This window comes from Ambystoma mexicanum, chromosome 6p (assembly GCF_040938575.1).
Source record: "Ambystoma mexicanum isolate Mex_15411 chromosome 6p, UKY_AmexF1_1, whole genome shotgun sequence".
In the NCBI taxonomy this organism is placed as follows: Eukaryota; Metazoa; Chordata; class Amphibia; order Caudata; family Ambystomatidae; genus Ambystoma; species Ambystoma mexicanum.
In genome coordinates this window covers 918620240-918636829 of record NC_090935.1, presented here as the reverse complement: position 1 = coordinate 918636829, position 16590 = coordinate 918620240, and the positions used below count along the sequence as shown (strand labels likewise).

General features: G+C 45.0%; 1 protein-coding gene across 5 annotated transcripts in view; it reads left to right on the top strand.

Moving 5' to 3' along the window:
• Positions 1–15739, top strand: part of SEMA6A (semaphorin 6A) — a 350792-nt gene extending 335053 nt beyond the window's left edge. For 3 of the 5 annotated variants that reach the window (XM_069625555.1, XM_069625554.1, XM_069625557.1), the window contains one exon: positions 14766–15739. In XM_069625555.1, the coding sequence (XP_069481656.1) occupies positions 14766–15256 (491 nt within the window). In that variant the 3' untranslated portion in view covers positions 15257–15739. The remainder of the gene's footprint in view (positions 1–14765) is intronic. The other 2 variants (XM_069625556.1, XM_069625553.1) reach the window with 1 other exon arrangement.
• The last annotated feature ends 851 nt before the right edge of the window (positions 15740–16590 follow it).

Sequence of the window (16590 nt, the reverse complement as noted above, 5' to 3'; positions counted from 1 at the left end):
GAACATGGAGGCACGCCTTCATGAGGTTTAGATTCAATGTACTGGGTAGAGGGGAAATTTTGAACATTAGGTCTGGTGCTTGTGCATCTGTTCCTATATGCAGATACTGTAAATCCACGGTTCCATTGGAAAATCTAAGACATGTTCTAACAGAATGCGATGGTTTGAGGTCTGAACGAATTAAGTCTTTCTCGCAATTCGTTCCCAATACTGACTGTGTGGATTTGAATTTATTATGGTTAGATATGCTTCACGGGAATCAAATAAAACTACAATTATCAGTTTTGAGATTCTTGAAAATGCATTGTGGTTTGTAACTGTCGATCCTAAGAAATTAATGTAACTTTGGAAATGCGTTAATTGTGATGTTTTGTTAATACGCTGCACAAATATTTATTTTAATGTATTTTATTCTGTAAAATTATTCTGTAAAGCTAACAGGAAACATATTTGCCTATGTATTCTTATTCTAACAGGAAACATATTTGCCTATGTATTCTTATCATGATTTAACTTTTGTAAAGGTTACTGTGTAACCACAAACAAATTAAACATTTTTTTTTAAAAAATCATGTTACATAGGGCCTGATTTATGGAATTCTTAGCGTGGTGCAAAGTCGCATTGCACTGCCAACAAACACCTTGATTTCCAGAACAGTGCAAAGTGTATTCTTGCAGTGCCACTTTGCACTGCAGAAATACACTTAGCACTGTTCTGTAAATCAGGCCGTTTGTTGGTAGTGCAATGCAACGTTGCACCAGTACAAAGTGAATTTTCACCACGCAAAAAATGCCCTGAATCAGGCCCATAGAGTTTTGGTTGCGCTCTAGCAACCCCGCAGATTAGCAGCTCTTTGCGCAGGTTTCATTTCCTTATTATTGGAGTGTTGCAGGTTTCTTAGGTCTGGCAACCTTTGCACTTTATTGTACAGAGGCGAAAGAGTTCAGAACTGTGGAGGAGCCAAGCAGAACTGCCAGCAACAAGGCCCCACCGGTATTTCCCAACTTGGCCATCAGGTAAAGCCACCTATGCCAGGTGTGTTCTCTCTGAAGGCCCAACCAATTGGAGAGGAGGAATCCTTCAGACCAGCAGATATGGGCCAAGTATGGATTGTGGGCGTGCTACTTGAGAGCACATGTCCACTTGTACAGCACAGTGTCAAGAATACAATCTACCAAAAGTGTCTTTTCTTCTGCAGAGAAACATAGATTTAACATTTCACGTAAAGGCCCTATACAGGCAGTTTTATTGTATCACCATCGACTTCTACTCACCGATTCAAACAGCGCTCAACGCTCATAGGGGTCAGCATAGAGCAGTGAGGACATTCTGTAGATCAAAACATTCTAACCATGTGCCTGAGGCCCGCCTTAAACCAGCGATTTTAAATATGAAACAGTGGACTCACTTCAAGGTCTCCCCTGTCAACAGGACAGCCCCTGCAAGTCGATCTAGTTTTGCTCTTCTTTATGTGCTCGGCTATATGTTGTTCTTCCCAGAAATGGATCATGTTAAAATGGTGTGTGGGAAGATGTAGAAGATACAGTCCTGAAGCCAAAAGTGGACCCATGGAACCGCCAACCAAAATGTATGAAAGGCAAAGCTCTTTCCAGAAAGGAGGCAAGAAGAATTTGGGCTACTTGAGGTTAACGTATAGGTACAAACTCAATGTCAATGTTTATTTAGGTTCTGAATGCAACTATTCCTTTATTTGTACTCACTGAGTGCTCTGAAGTTGTCCTTGAATCTACCACTTAGAACGCACCCAAAAAATGTAAACTACACAAATCTTTAATTGCCTTAGCATCCTAGACAACACACAGGTTTCTCTTTCAAATGTTTAAGTCCTAAAGGAAGCAGGTTAGCTTAGAAATCCCTAAATTGGATCATGAGGGGAGGAAGCTGCTAATGAAAGCACTGAGATCGGGAGTAACATGCTGCCAAGTGGAAATTGTGAACAGGCTCATAGCGTGCAACTTACCACAGCACCTAGTTGGACAGCAGAATCTGGTGTCAGGGAGCATGATATGTAAAGGATCTATGTATTGAAGGTGATGCATAAGTCATTAAACCATTGTGATCAATATTCATACTTTGGAGACCACTAGGGGGCGTGGACGACAATGGCTGCCTGATCCGAGGCTCCCGACTCACCGGTGAGAAAAGAGATGAAATAGAGCGGCCTGCGACCTCCCAGCGAAAGAAAAACATTTGCAGTGGATGGGTGAACGTTGGCACTGTTGTTCACCACATTATATAGCAGAGATAAGAGGTATCCAGAGGAGAAACAGCCGTTGACAGAAATACGGGCCCCTCCCCCACCGCGCATGCAGGCGACAAGCCCACGAACAGAGAGCGCCATACTGCAGGAAGTGGAAACGTAGATCTGGTGAAGACTTTGCAGGGAGAAGCGAGCGGCCACAGAGCCTTCGTCATGGCTCGGCTCGCCCCTGCAGAGGTTCCCACGGAGAGAGAGATTCCCAAAGCGGGCCAGTAGTGCAAGCGGTGTGGGGAAAGCCCTGCCCGTCACACGGCCTGATCAAGTCAGAGAGACCGGCCCCCTAGAGATCTCCTGAATAAGACCCAGAGATTGAAGAGTGGGCCGGGGTCAGACGGCAGGCCTGGGACCGCATACAAGTCGCCCTGTGTGGGCGGGCAGCGGTGAAACAGAGACGAGTCTGGCCAGGCCCTGGGCAAAGGAGGAAGAGCGGAGGGTGTGGATTACGCCGTGATACGGAGCAAGCCCAGGTTGGGCTAGCAAAAGACCATGGACTTGGAAGGCAGGAAATAGAGCACCTAAGTGGAGCCGGAGACTGCTCCAGTTTTGGAAGAAAGGGGACACTGCTTAGGAGCGCATCACCACGACGGACAGTCCTGATTGGGAAAAGGTTGGAAGCAGGGGCTGCAGTTGCAAGAGCGCTTAGGGCAGCCAAGAGTCACAACAGGGAAACGCGGAGAAGAGGTAAGAGACTGCCCCCTGCCCCAGCACCATACGCGCACATCTAACGTGCCTCCAAACAAGTGAAGGGGCGGGATACAGTGCCCCAGGTATAAGAAACATCTGATTAGCACTCTGCACCACCACATAAGGCTCTGGAACAAGGCACAACCACATTAGAGGAGTGTCCACCATCAGTGGACAGTTCAGGGAGGAGAACATGGGGGGGTATCACGCGTGCGGCTGAAAAAGCATCCACCTCCCACAGAGTCAGATAATTTCACCCAGGCGATGGACCCAGGGGCTCTGAATACCAGGGGGAATGGAACACACCGGATGAGAAGGGGAAGTTCGGATAATGCAAATGCAGTGAGGCGGGGAAGACATGGGGGCCCAATCTTTGAGGAGTGTTACTTGACAGTGGCAATAATGCAGAGCCCGCCCATACAATGAAAGGGATCCCCCCAATATCAGCAATAAGGCCTGCTTGCATGCCCCCCACGTAGAGGAAGGCGAAAGGAAGAGAAAATACTCTGCCAAGGTACCAAATAGGCCCCGAAAAAAGCAGGGGGAAACCTTGAAGCAGCAGGGGAAACCCCGGGGAACCTGCCCCGTAATCCAACTACCACCCCAGCCAAAGTCAGGCAAAAGAGAGCAAAGCCAAACTCTGTGAGAAGCCTGGACAGACTCCAGCAATTCAGGCGTGGTTATACACTGGAGGAGCCAGCCGACAAAATGAATGGGCAAGCAACAAAGGAGGACATTGCAGGAATTATGTTTGAGATCTGCACGTTGCGGGCAGACATACAAGTATCTATAGCAGAAATCATAGGGACACTGGAGTCAATTGAGAGCAAAGCGGAGAACTTAGAGCATAATCAAAACAATACCAACCTAATGGAAATGAAGCTGGGTGCCCGAATGATAGAAATAGAAATGAAAGAGGAAGAACTCACTCTTAAAATGGATATAGGGAGAACAGGGAAAGAGGTCCAACCTAAGACTTGTAGGCCTTCCAGAAACAGACGGGGAGATGCCAACCATGGTCGAGAGGGAAGTTCAGGAAATAATAAATCACATATTCACGATGGAAGGGGGCAAAACCATGTGCATCGACAGAGCCCAAAGAGGAGGCCGGGCATTTACAGGAGGGCCAAGGTCGATAGTGGTAAAATTCTTAAGCTATAAGAGAAAAGTGGAAATACTCCTCAAATCGAAACAGACCTCGGAAATTCTGTTCCAAGGAGCAAAACTAAAGTTATTTCAAGATCTATCGATCATCACATTATGCAGAAGGAGAGCATGCAAGCCTCTCACCGCCTGGCTAACTGAAAGAGCATTGCGATACCGGTGGGGCAGGTGCTCCAACATTCAACAGAACACAGCAACAGATCCCCGACCGGGCCCAGTAAGAGCCATGGGCTGAGGGAGCAAGAGACAGACAGACCTCCCCAGTGGCGGAAGAGATCCAAGATGGGTAGAAAATATGCCAAACTAAGCCCAGAGTCCCCGGTAAAACCCCATGAAGGCACAAGAAAGTGGGAAATCACTAAAAATACTCAACATTACATAAGCAGATAAAAAAGGGAGTCGCAATAGAGCTCCCCCGTTGAGGTTGTGTCCTAAACCTGGTGGCCCTGAAAAAGATGAGGGCGTCTCAACACAGGGAACCTAGGTAAGGCACAAAGACCACGGTTCAGTTGGCTGCGGCCCAATTATGGGGTAGTTTTATGCCCACAGTTTATTTGTTATGTTTAAGTTGGTTGATTGTTCGGGGGGGGGAGAGACACACAGTGGGACAGGCAAAATGGGGCACCTTAAATCAGTATACGAAAGGCTGAACTCAAGGAGGACAAGGGAAGGAGGCCACGAACCAAGTGGGACCAAACATAAGAACGCTACTGATGGGTGACCGTAGGCCGGAGATGGGTACCCTAAAAATTGCCACCCTGAACATCAAGGGGCTTAACCCCCCCACTAAAAGGTCACTACTAGCATGGGAATTTGATAAAGCAAACTTAGACATGCTCTTCATTCAGGAAACAAGGCTACGGGAGGGGAAGAAAGACCTTTGAAAGAGAGAGGAATGGGTCAAATGTGCTGGGCTTCAGCGGGCCATAAGAAGGGGGGTGGGCATACTCCTCACAAGAGAGTCAAACTGGAAAACCCAGAGGTGCAATCTAACATGGCGGGGAGGCTCCTGGTGGTGCGAGGGTCATGGGAAAGATCCCCAGTTACGCTAGCGGCCGTCTATGCACCCAGTCAAGGAATATTTAATAGAGAAACCCTCATAAAAGTAATGGGAATAGCCAACGGGCTGTCTAATAATAGGGGGATATTTTCACACATGGGCTGTCCCGCAAATAGACAGGCAAACCACACAAGTGATTATAAAACTTCCCCCTACGGAGGAAATGGGTGAATTCTAGAGGGATTTAAGGGATGCAAACTTGGTGGACGTTTGGAGGACAATGAACCCCGATGTAAAAGGGTACACGTTTCAGTCAGTGGTCCATGGGACGTTCACCAGAATCGACTACTTGCTGGTGGAAAGAGGGAACACATCCACGATTAGAGGCAGTGAGATTCGCCCAATAGGATGGTCTGATGATGACATGGTCTTGGCAACACTAGAAATGGAGGGGCTAGGTGGGCGTGAAACCCGGTGGAGGTGCAATGAGTTCCTGTTAAAGGATCAGCTATACTCCCAAGACTTAGATAAGGCGATTCAGGAATACCTTCAGATAAATAGGGGTGGAGAAGTAGGGATTACAATGGTTTGGGAAGCTGGAAAAGAAGTCTGGAGGGTGCACCTAATGAGGCAAGGGGCTCTGCGAAAAAGAGAAAGGAAATTACAGGAAGAGAAAATTAGGAAGGACATCTCCTGCTTGGAAGAAAGACTCCACGCATTGGGCTCTTATAGGGGAGAGCATCTTGAAGCGCTCACTCAGAAAAGGGAAGAACTGAGAGCGTTAGGCAAGGGTGATGTTTTGAGAAGCTAACGCTCCTGAAGCAAAAATTCTATGATAAGGCGGAAAAGATGCTGGCTAACAGGCTAAGAGCCCAGAGAGCCCAGAGAGCGGAGAGGTGGTTCGACAGGATCAAAACGGAGGGGAATGGCTTGGTACATTCCCCGGATGGGATAGCTGACCAGTTTGCGGAATATTATGCCAAGCTGTACAAGAAGGGATGGTCCTGGGATGAGGGAATACCTACGTAGAGCTGGACTAATACACATTACGTCGGAGGAGCACGTCCTCCTAGAATCCCTAACTACTCCCAAGAAGTTGAAGCCGCAATCAAGCATCTCCCACCCGTAGGGGCCCCAGTGAGGACAGGTATACGATGGGCTTCTATAAACATTTTACTAAAACCCTGTCCCCTCACCTTGCCAAATTTTTAACTATATACAGGACACTGGATAGGCCCCACCATCCTTCTCAGTAGCACAAGCAGTGGTGCTCCCGAAAGCAGAAAAAGACCCAACCGTGTGTAAATCACAGCGGCCAATCTCACTTCTGAACACAGATGCCAGGATCTATGCACGAGTGCTGGCCTCACGAATGGAGGACCTAATGCCACGTCTAGCCCACACAGATCAGGTGGGTTTCATTAAAGGGAGACAAGGGTCGAATGCAATGAGAAAAACCCTGGGCATCATGGATCACGCTAAAAGAATTGCAGGGGAGCATGTGCACTTGAGCATTGACTCAGAAAAGGCCTTTGATTGAGTGGAGAGGACCTTCCTCTGGACCACCCTTGAAAATGTGGGATTCGGGAAACGATTTATATTGGGAATACAAGCAATGTACAACAAACCCAAGTGTAGAGTGGCTGTGAACAACTGACTCTCCAAAGAATTCACCCTGACCAGGGGTACCAGACAGGGTTGCCCCCTGTCCCTGCTTCTTTATGCCGTGTCAATTGAACCAGTGGCCAACATGATAAGGAGCAACCAATCCATCAAGAGATTTAGGATTGGTGACTCAACATAAATTAGCCTTGTTTTCTGACGATATCCTGCTCTACATCACTGATCCCAGCACATCAGTACCCTGCCTGATAGCCTCGAAGAAGGAATTTGGTAAATGGTCAGGACTTAAGGTGAGTGTTGAGAAGTCTTACCTCTTTGAGTATAAAACCCCGGTGAGCCTCAGAAACAAAACTACACTAGCAGGGGGGATACCCGCGGCAAGGCAAGAATTGAAATATCTGGGTATTAAAATTACCAAAAACCTTGAGGACCTCTATGCTGTTAACTTGCCCCACTGCTCAGTGATTTAAGGAAGGACCTAGAAAGATGGAGCAAGCTCACCGTATCCTGGCTAGTCTGACTGAATGCCATAAAAATTGTGATACTGCCCAAAATCCTATACTACTACCACATGTTGCCAAATGCCCTCCCCAAAGCGCACTTTACGGAGCTATGAGATATGTTCATGAAGTTCCTTTGGCAGGGGAAGAAGCAGTGCATCACCTACGACACTATAATACATGCCAAAGGAAAAAGGAGGAGTCGGCCTACTAGACCCCAACACATACTATCGAGCAGCGCAATACCGTGCTCTCACCCCACATTTGATAAACGACAAACAGGAGCAATGGGTGGCCATTGAAAACTACAGGCTTAGACCATTGTGCCTCGGCGAATGGCTTTGGGCTCCGGAGAAAGCCTTCCCTAAGAGCGTGCTGAATCATGTGGCAATGGGCCCCCTCATGAAGATTTAGTGGAATGTGAGAGAAATGAGAGGTCCGACAACCTGGCCCTCTCGTTTAAGTTGTATCTTTTCCCCTACAGTCCGAGACAAAATACAAGACCCGAGCAAATATCAGAGATGGTACGAGAGCGGTCTAGAAAGAGTGGGGAAACTCATAAAATAGGGAGGGTATATAACGATCCAGGAGTTAGAAGCAGGCCTACAACAGGGCCCCCTGAGTGTGTTTAAGTTCCTTCAATTAAAGGTGGTACTCACTGCACCGGTATGGAAAGACAAACTGCAAAGAAGCCTTACCGCCTTTGAACAAATACTCTACAAGGCCCAATCAAGCAAAGGCCTCACCGCACGCCTCTACGGTTCACTGATAGCAAAAAGATGGAACAATCTCGAATGCCTTAAGAAGAGGTGGGAGAAAGACATGGGCCCATTAATGATGGAGCAGCTCTGGCTGAGGATGTGTACAACAGCGCAAAAAACCTCGACCTTAGCGAAAAATAAATTACATGGCATTAAGCTGTTGCATAGGTGGCAGTACGACCCGCTGAGACTCTCCAAAAGGTTTGAGCAGACAAGCCCTCTATGCTGAAGGAAGTGTGGGGGCTCTGCAGACTATTGGCATATGTGGTGGTCCTGCCCGAAAACACAGGCCTTCTGGAGCGAGGTACTTGCATGGATTAGGAGCATAGAAGGGGTTACCAGGATCCTTAACCCAAGGCTAGTGCTTTTTGGACTGGAAGGGGAAGAGGGGCTTTTGACGAAAGTCCCCCACATGACTCGATTCTTATTGCTTGCTGCCAGAGGCTGCCTCACAATAAATTGGAAGGCCAAAAGCCTCCCCTCGGAACAGACATGGGCCAGGAAAGCCAGAGAGCTTTATGACACAGAGAATATTACAGGGTCCCTCCACGGACTGTCACTGAGTAGAGAAATGGAATGTGCACCTTTCCTGGAAGCATACAAGAGTCCAGGGAGCATGGTGACTGCCGGTCTCCCCCAGGTTCCTTAAAGCCTGCGAACTCATCAGAGGAGCTTCGCAGTGTCTCACAAGAGGGGGGATGGCTGGAGGAGGGGGGCTTACAATTGTAATTACTGTTTAATTTTTTCTATTTAATCATGAGTGCACTCAAGTTCAAGGTGCTAGGTTTGTTACTTTTAAGCATGTCTGCTGCGGCATTTAAAATGTTCAATAAAGCCAATTAAAAAAAGAAATATTCATACTTTGGCTGTCCAAAGTAAACATTTTGGTAAGGTATGTCATTACCCCATCTGACAAATTCGCTCAGGCACATAGAGTACATTGCAAAAGATGATAACACTGTAACACATCCATGGATTGTAATCCTTATGTTGGACCTTGCAGGCAAGGATGATACGATGGTCCGTATAGATGTGCGTTGTCCCCCATGAAGCCTATGTCAGGATTGAGCCGTGTAATCTTTGAAGTGAATCCCTTTAAATGTTCATGTTCCCATAAACGTTGAGGAGGACATTTATTAAATGTAGCTTCTCATACCAGAACCACAAATCCCTGCTGTGAGTCTACCTATTTCGCTAATTGTTTGTCCATTGGTGTGCATTTTAGAAGGCCAAAAATGGTGTACCAGTGAATACTCCATCAGGGGCCAGAGTAGCGAACATTTGCACGGGGAGGAAAATTGAGCAAATGGGTTTAGCACAGGTTTTCCTGGAGAAAACAAGGTTTTATCTAACACCATATACATTTAAATAAATTGCCCTTTGGTGTGCACAGCTATGTGTGCTCTCCCTTTCTGGCCTGTATGATGTATACAAACGGGGGGATATTTACAATTGGAAGATCTTGGCCTTATAATAATTTGTTCTGAGGTGTTTGCATGAAGCATCCTGAGCATGCAGCCGCGCTTGCGTGCTACTGTCCAGATCTTACTGTTCCTTCTCATTTGGTGTTTGTGATTTGTGTTTGTTCTAATGCTATGTGCATACATTATTGTAAAATGTGTTGGAATTCACTTTTTCAAAGTCCTGAAAGGAAATACACCACGTGCCACATTAAGGGATTGGCTGTGAAGCAGAAATGGGATTACCGCCACTTTAACAGCATCGCAAAATTAAGTGTTTCATTACTGAAACTCGCTAAAATGCCACTGGTTTTGTGTGTAGGAAATTTTCCTTCCCACACAAAACCATATCATCACATGCGGTAATTACTGCATACATTGATATACAATCCCCAACCGAGTCTTATGAATTTACAAAATGGGGAAAACAGACGGGCCCACATGACTCTCACTCATGCCAACCATTTGTGTTACCGCATGCTTGCTGCATGCAGTGAGAGTCATTCCATGTGGCGGTGATGCAAAGGATTTCAGGTTCCTTAGAATCTACCTCAAAAATTCTCATATTTGTGTTCATTTACTTCACAGCCTGGATATTGCCTGCACTCTTATAATGCCACAATTCTTCAGTGGCGATGTGTCGGTAACCCCCTTAGTGCCCGATAACAGTGAGGTCTGCAGTCAGGTTCCACACCCGGCTGTTTTTAATACAGTTCAACTACTCAAAATGGGCATGCGTCCAGTTCACAAGCTGTGGGTCTGTGTCTGCTTGAGTAACTACTATTGGCCAGATGTCTTCAGAGCCTGTGAGAAATGGCTGGAGCCGTGCAAATCACTCAACTCTGGTATGATTACTGTGTGAAGCAACGAAAGATACACATTGCCACAACTCTTATGAATATTTCCCGGACACAGAGTCTGGCTGGACCAATAGTTCACCCAGATGCCAAACTCACTCCCTTGCTCATGAAGCAATCAGTTGGTCGGCACAGGAAGTCACTTGTAAAAATGTGCAATTAACTATATGATTGCGTGAAAAAAGTGGATTAGGAAGGATTGCACTCGCACTTAAAAAATGTGATTTATGAATAACTACAGTAATAGTATCGGTGCTTGCACAAAAAGTGACTCACAGGCTTATGTGGTCACTCCCAAACTGCGCGGAGCTGTGGAGAGCGCGTGTCGTTTACAGGCCGATAAATGAAAAAGCAACACCATGAATAATGAATAAGCAAAAACCTTTTGCTCAGTTGGGGCAAGACTTCTTTCACACAAAAGTAAGTATGTTCACTTCTTGACGAAAGGGCATGTTATAATCATAATACACAATTCTATGGGCTAGCTTAACTCCTTCACTGCCAGTGTTTTATACGGATCAATGTGATTTTAACAAATAAAAAAATAAAGAATTACATTTTAACGAAAAAAAAACAATTTAGAAATATCATTTTTTGTTGCAGGGGCAGTCCCCCCAAACCCCTCCCTATTACCCCATGCTTAAAACCCCAACCCAATCCCATCCCCACCAGATTCAACCCCTTTCCCCACCCCCACATATATATATATATATATGTTTTTTTAATTCGGTATTCTTCGTTATTTTTTGTTTTGTTATCATTTCATTCTTTATTTTCTATTCACTGAAATCACTGGATACCATTGTATACTACATCCCCAGGTATGTTTTGCATATGTTTGCATTCATATAGAAGAAAATATATATCTCTTGTATATGTGCAGTATCCAGATAAGATACATATTGCAGTATGGGCTATATAGGAAATACGAAGACTTATATTTTTACTAAACTCAAAAAAGTTTTGTTGTGCTACTTAAAATGTTATCATGGAAACGAACGCATGGTTCTGCTGTCTTAAGTCTTCCAACTTGGACAAAGCAAAGTGCCTGAGGGGTGGTGGGGGCGATGGTTTCTCTATGCAGATCTACGCATGAAGGCCATAAAGCTCTCGCCTGATCATCGGTATGGCAACCCCATTTCTGTGCTGAAACATAATCCACGAATGTCTCCATGGACCCTATGTTGTGTTTACTGCTCACACCAGGGAATGTGTAGGTGATCAGTAGACCCCCTGCATTATGATTGTCGGATATTATCAAGCCTCATTTATTTCCTCAAAGAGGTCAATGTGTGTCGGGCGGATGAGTCCTGTATATTGGGTTCCCGCGTCCTGTTGAGGCAGGTATATCCTTGCCTGGCATTTCAGGCCTCGGTATCTGCTACATCAGTCCAAGTGCATGTTAGCGTTTTCAGTAAAGGCTCTCCCAGCTCTAGCGCAGAATTAAAACCCTGGTGCCCTGGGAACATCCAGTGGGGTGCAAAGGTTACCTCCTCCGGAGTGACTGACCAGGGCAGCTTGCTAAAATGGCTTTCCAGTTGTTGTAGGGACACATATTGCCAGGTATGGCCTTTCGACCCACCATCCCTCAAACGGGCTCATGGCTGTCAGGTAGGTCTGTGGCGGGTAAGTGACTTTTGCAACTTGTGATGTTTAAAATGCCATATGATGTGTCCTTGAGGCATCTTTCATGTTGGAAAGACACAATGAAAACGCAAAGGAAGATTCAAAGAACACAAGTCCAGAGTAGATGCAAAAAAACGAAAAGTGGTCAGTGGCCCGAGATATTTGCGAACAGGGACATACCATGCCCCACATACTTTCAATAATATATTTAAGGTTAATGGGAAGGGGACATGAACAGTTCACTCTTACAGCGTGAGATGTTTGAGACTGATTTCTTCTCAGCCAAGTAACCAATGAACGAACGATTAAGAGTTGCAATGCTTCAATTGATAGTTCATTGATAAGATTGCGCCCAGGTACTGATTCTAGTTTATTTGAACATTTATTTTATATATGCAGGCCCATTGGGAGGTTAGCAACCAATGATGGCTGTGTGGCGAGCCTTGGTTTCCCTACTGCCACTCATCCATAATTCAAGCCATTCATTGTCATTTCTTAATTAATACGTCTTTCATATAATGAGTAGTTATTCTATGTCTTTCTTCGTAACTTTGTAGTGCTTCTTCTCGAACTAATCCATAGAGGATTCTGGGTAATACTGGATTCTGGGAGCTGAGTGCATAGACTCTTGGTATACAATGGGCCTGATTCATGGAATTTTAAGTGACTTTGCACTGACTTAATACTAATCTTCAATACATTTCTGAATTAACATTGCCGACTACATGGCCATGAGTTTCGGCCAAAGGGGCTTTTTCAAGGCAGAATCAACTGAGACATGAATGTGTAATCTGTATCATGCAGTAGGCGTCCTATGGCGAGATTATTAATGTTACATGCTCTTGATGATTCTGTATAAATCATATATGCGAAAGCTGTCTTATTGGGAAGTACATTCCCCTAAGATTTCATTCAGCTTAGATGTCAAACGATTTGTAATTAAATTTTCTTTAAATTCTTACAACTGTTTTGACCCAAATGTAATGGAGAACCTACATTAGGGATTGTGTTTTTGCTTTTTATAATCTTGTACATAATTCGTGGTTGTCCGCGCTAACATCCCCGCAGTCTCAGCAGCTCCTAATAAGATCATTACATTTTACTTACATTAGAGTGGCGCAGGTCTCTCAGGTCTGACAGCCACTTCTCATTCGGGTACAAATAGTAGACACAGTATCCATGTTTGTGACTGTGTATCGGTGCCCCGTTTTATTGTTTATATGTGTACGTGTGTGTGGGCGTGTGTGTGTGTGTGTGCGTGTGTGTATGTGTGTTGGGGGGATGTGTGTTGGTGTGTCTATTAAGAGTGTGCACTAGATCGGGTCATTCCTTACCTAGAGTAATGAGCCAGGTTGTTTTGACTGTCTCCCAGCTCCACCCGCCGCACCCCCCTCCTCACCCTGGCACATCAGAGGGCCAATGGCTATGAATAAAAAGCAGCGCCTCTGTTCTCCTCTGGGAACTGCAGGAGAGGGTGGACTGCATGTGGTGTATAGGTATGTCCTAATAGCCTCCAGCTGCGAGTACTTTGTCATGTGTATATTGTTCTTAAGCGCTGACGTAGAGGAGGAACACGGACCTATTGTTATGTTGCAGGGAGTAAAATATTTTTAAAATGCACAGTTGGAAAGGATGTGTTTCCATTTAGCTCACACGCGGTCTAAAGATGCGCTCTGTAGCCCTCATGGAGGCTTCAAACGCAAAACACATCCTGCTTTCCAGGTGCGTGTTTTAAATATTTCATTTCAAAAGGTCTTTAAAAGAACATGAATCACGTTTCACAGTTACCGGGGATCACTTTGGGGCTGCTTGTAGAGATATGTGTATGCATAAAGTGTGCTTTCTAAACACTCCTAGAAATGTGAACGGTTTTTAGTGCTTACTGGTGCGTGCTTTTCCTGCCGCCAGAGCTGGGATCCTTTAGATAAGATGGCCGCCCCAGACTTGACTTGAATTCATACTATTCCTTTAGCCATTGAACTTTAAACTGGAAATGAATTGTCCTTGCTGAGAAAAACTGTCCAGCCCGTGTTTCTTTGCTACACTTGTCACTCTGCACCATCTGATCTAGAAGTCTTTGGGACTTCGAAAGTTACCATCTCTGCATAATGTGTCCAGTTATATGTATGGAAACTTGCCTTGTGTGTGCTTTGTCTTCCAACTTTGATATGGTGATATGTTGCATGCACCCAGAAGAGGAACAAAGCCCCAACCTCTGTGCTGTGCTCGATGGACGGGCTCTTTAGATTGCTGTAAAAAGCAAACTGAGTTAAACAGGAAAAGTCTAGAACATTCATCTTTCTGATTTTGGCACCCTGTAATTGGCGCATGCAATCGTGGGTGTTAACATATAGCCATTCTTTATGACACAGGTTTGCAACTGGGGAATCTCCATATATTTTCGACTGTGACTCCCATAATCCCTCACCATTGACTATTCTTGCTAGAGCAGATGGGTGTCGAAGTCCGAAACATCTGAAGAGCCAAAGTTTACAGATGCTGCTTTATAAATAATCATCCTGATGTTGATGTGCCTTCTATGATTAGAGTGTAATGTTTACAGTAGTAGTGATGGTCGTTCCAAAAGCCTTTCCACATTGTTTAGTCATACCCACTGAGCTGAGTACAGGTCACAAGCCACAGGTCTCCTCTGCTTCAGTGACGTCTGTTTACTAAGCAGCTTTAAGGCCTCTGAGAAATGCATACATGCTTTGGAGCTACACATGTGTAATGTGAATAAACTGAGACACCAGTAAGACTGTCACCAATGTTCAATGATAAGTGATGAAAATGTCTCTATTCCCACAGTTGAGTCATCGCCGAGCTCCTACAACGAAGACGAAGTTGGTGATGGAGTGGGAGGACAAGTGATCACTCTTAAACGGAAAACAAGCTTTCGAGAAGAACCTGACAGGCCCGCGGATCACTCTGAAGATCCACAATCACGCCTCTTGGTCCCCAGAGGACAAAGCAGCTCACAGGCAGATGCCCCGCCACCTCAGGAGCCATGGACTGTACTCCTGCAAGCGTTCAAAGAACTGGAGCAATGCATACTGGATGCGCAAGACAAACAGCTACGCGTGCAGGCCCAGATGAACACCAATTTAAAGGGCATGAACGGAAACCTGCGGGCCCTCAATGCTAATCTCCGTGGGATCAATAAATCTCTGAAAAATATACCGAAGGGATTCCACAAAATTAGCAAGGAACTGGCACCCCTAAAGGGCCTCACCAGGGCGCTAAATAGTTGTCCAAAATACAAGCACCACACGCCTTCAAAGTCCTGGACTCAGCTCTGAGACAATGTGCGGATTGGAAGAAGCGGTTAGCACTTTGCAGCGACTGTTGAACTGACTGAATCTAAGGCCAAATGGTTGAATTGCTGGTGCACAGGTCAATAGCTCCAGCATGCCCTGGTTCTTCATGGCAGGCTTCCTGACATTCCCACACTCCCCGACATTCCCAAGATCCTGACATTCCCAGAACATGACTCTGAGGGAAGCCTGGTCCAAGCCAAGGACAATGCAACACAAGCCAGGTCAAGGTCACTACAAAGAGACATGCAAAATGAAAGTATTAGGTACTTTACCTACAGACATTTCTACGTGGGTTAATATAGTTTTTCTAAAAAATGGTATTGATTACTTAAGTGTTGCTCTTTTTAAATTATGCAACATATTTTCACTTCACTTTAGAAATGTTCACAAATGGTTCTTTTCATGCCATACGTATTTTTGTATTTTAGCACATTAAAATAATGCACGTTGTTAATTTGATAATAATGCCAATGTCTGGTCTTTATGTATAGTTTTGCGTTTTTCCGGCAACATTATACTCCATCACTTCAAGGAAAGCATTATTTGATGCCATATCTACAATCGTTTGAGAAGACTAACGGACAGAGACGGAGAAAACATTGCACCAGCCAAAGGCAAAATGAGCGACAAAGAGATAACGTTAGACTCCAACTATTGTTTTTGATAGGATATGTGTATCTCTTAAATGTACACAGAGAATTTGCAACAATGTAGCCATTAGTGGATAGATACCTTCTTGCGCAGTGCACTTTGATGTGGCCTAAAACATTAGCCTTTAAAAGGTATCAAATAGCGGGATATATGTGATACGACATGGAGAAGTCCCATACAGTGGCATCTAAGATAACCCCTTTCTCGCACACTGACCTAAATCACTCACTCCCCTCTGTGCTTATTCAGTTAAAGATGCCTACAGCCGACATTGACTGTTCTAGAGCAGGTTATTCTGCACTTGAGTACATGGACATTGTTATTGACCTCCTCTCATCCAATCACAATGTTTAGAGTTCAGTCAATAACTACTGGTACTGACTGCTTTCGGAGCATTCTGTCTTCAGAAGCAGACAGGAAAACAACAAGGCAGTTTCCAGGTAAGATTTTTTTCAACAGAACATTTCCTCTCTGGGAAGACTTTTTTTTGCTGAACATACTATTTAACACACTAAAGGGACAGCCAAATTATTGGAAACATTTTTACTCTCTTATAGAGAAGTCATTTACGTTTACATGAAACCTGATGCATCCCCATGTTAAACTTAGTCCAGTTCAATCTAGTATCAATTAAAATGATTGACTTATGAATACCACCATGTTAT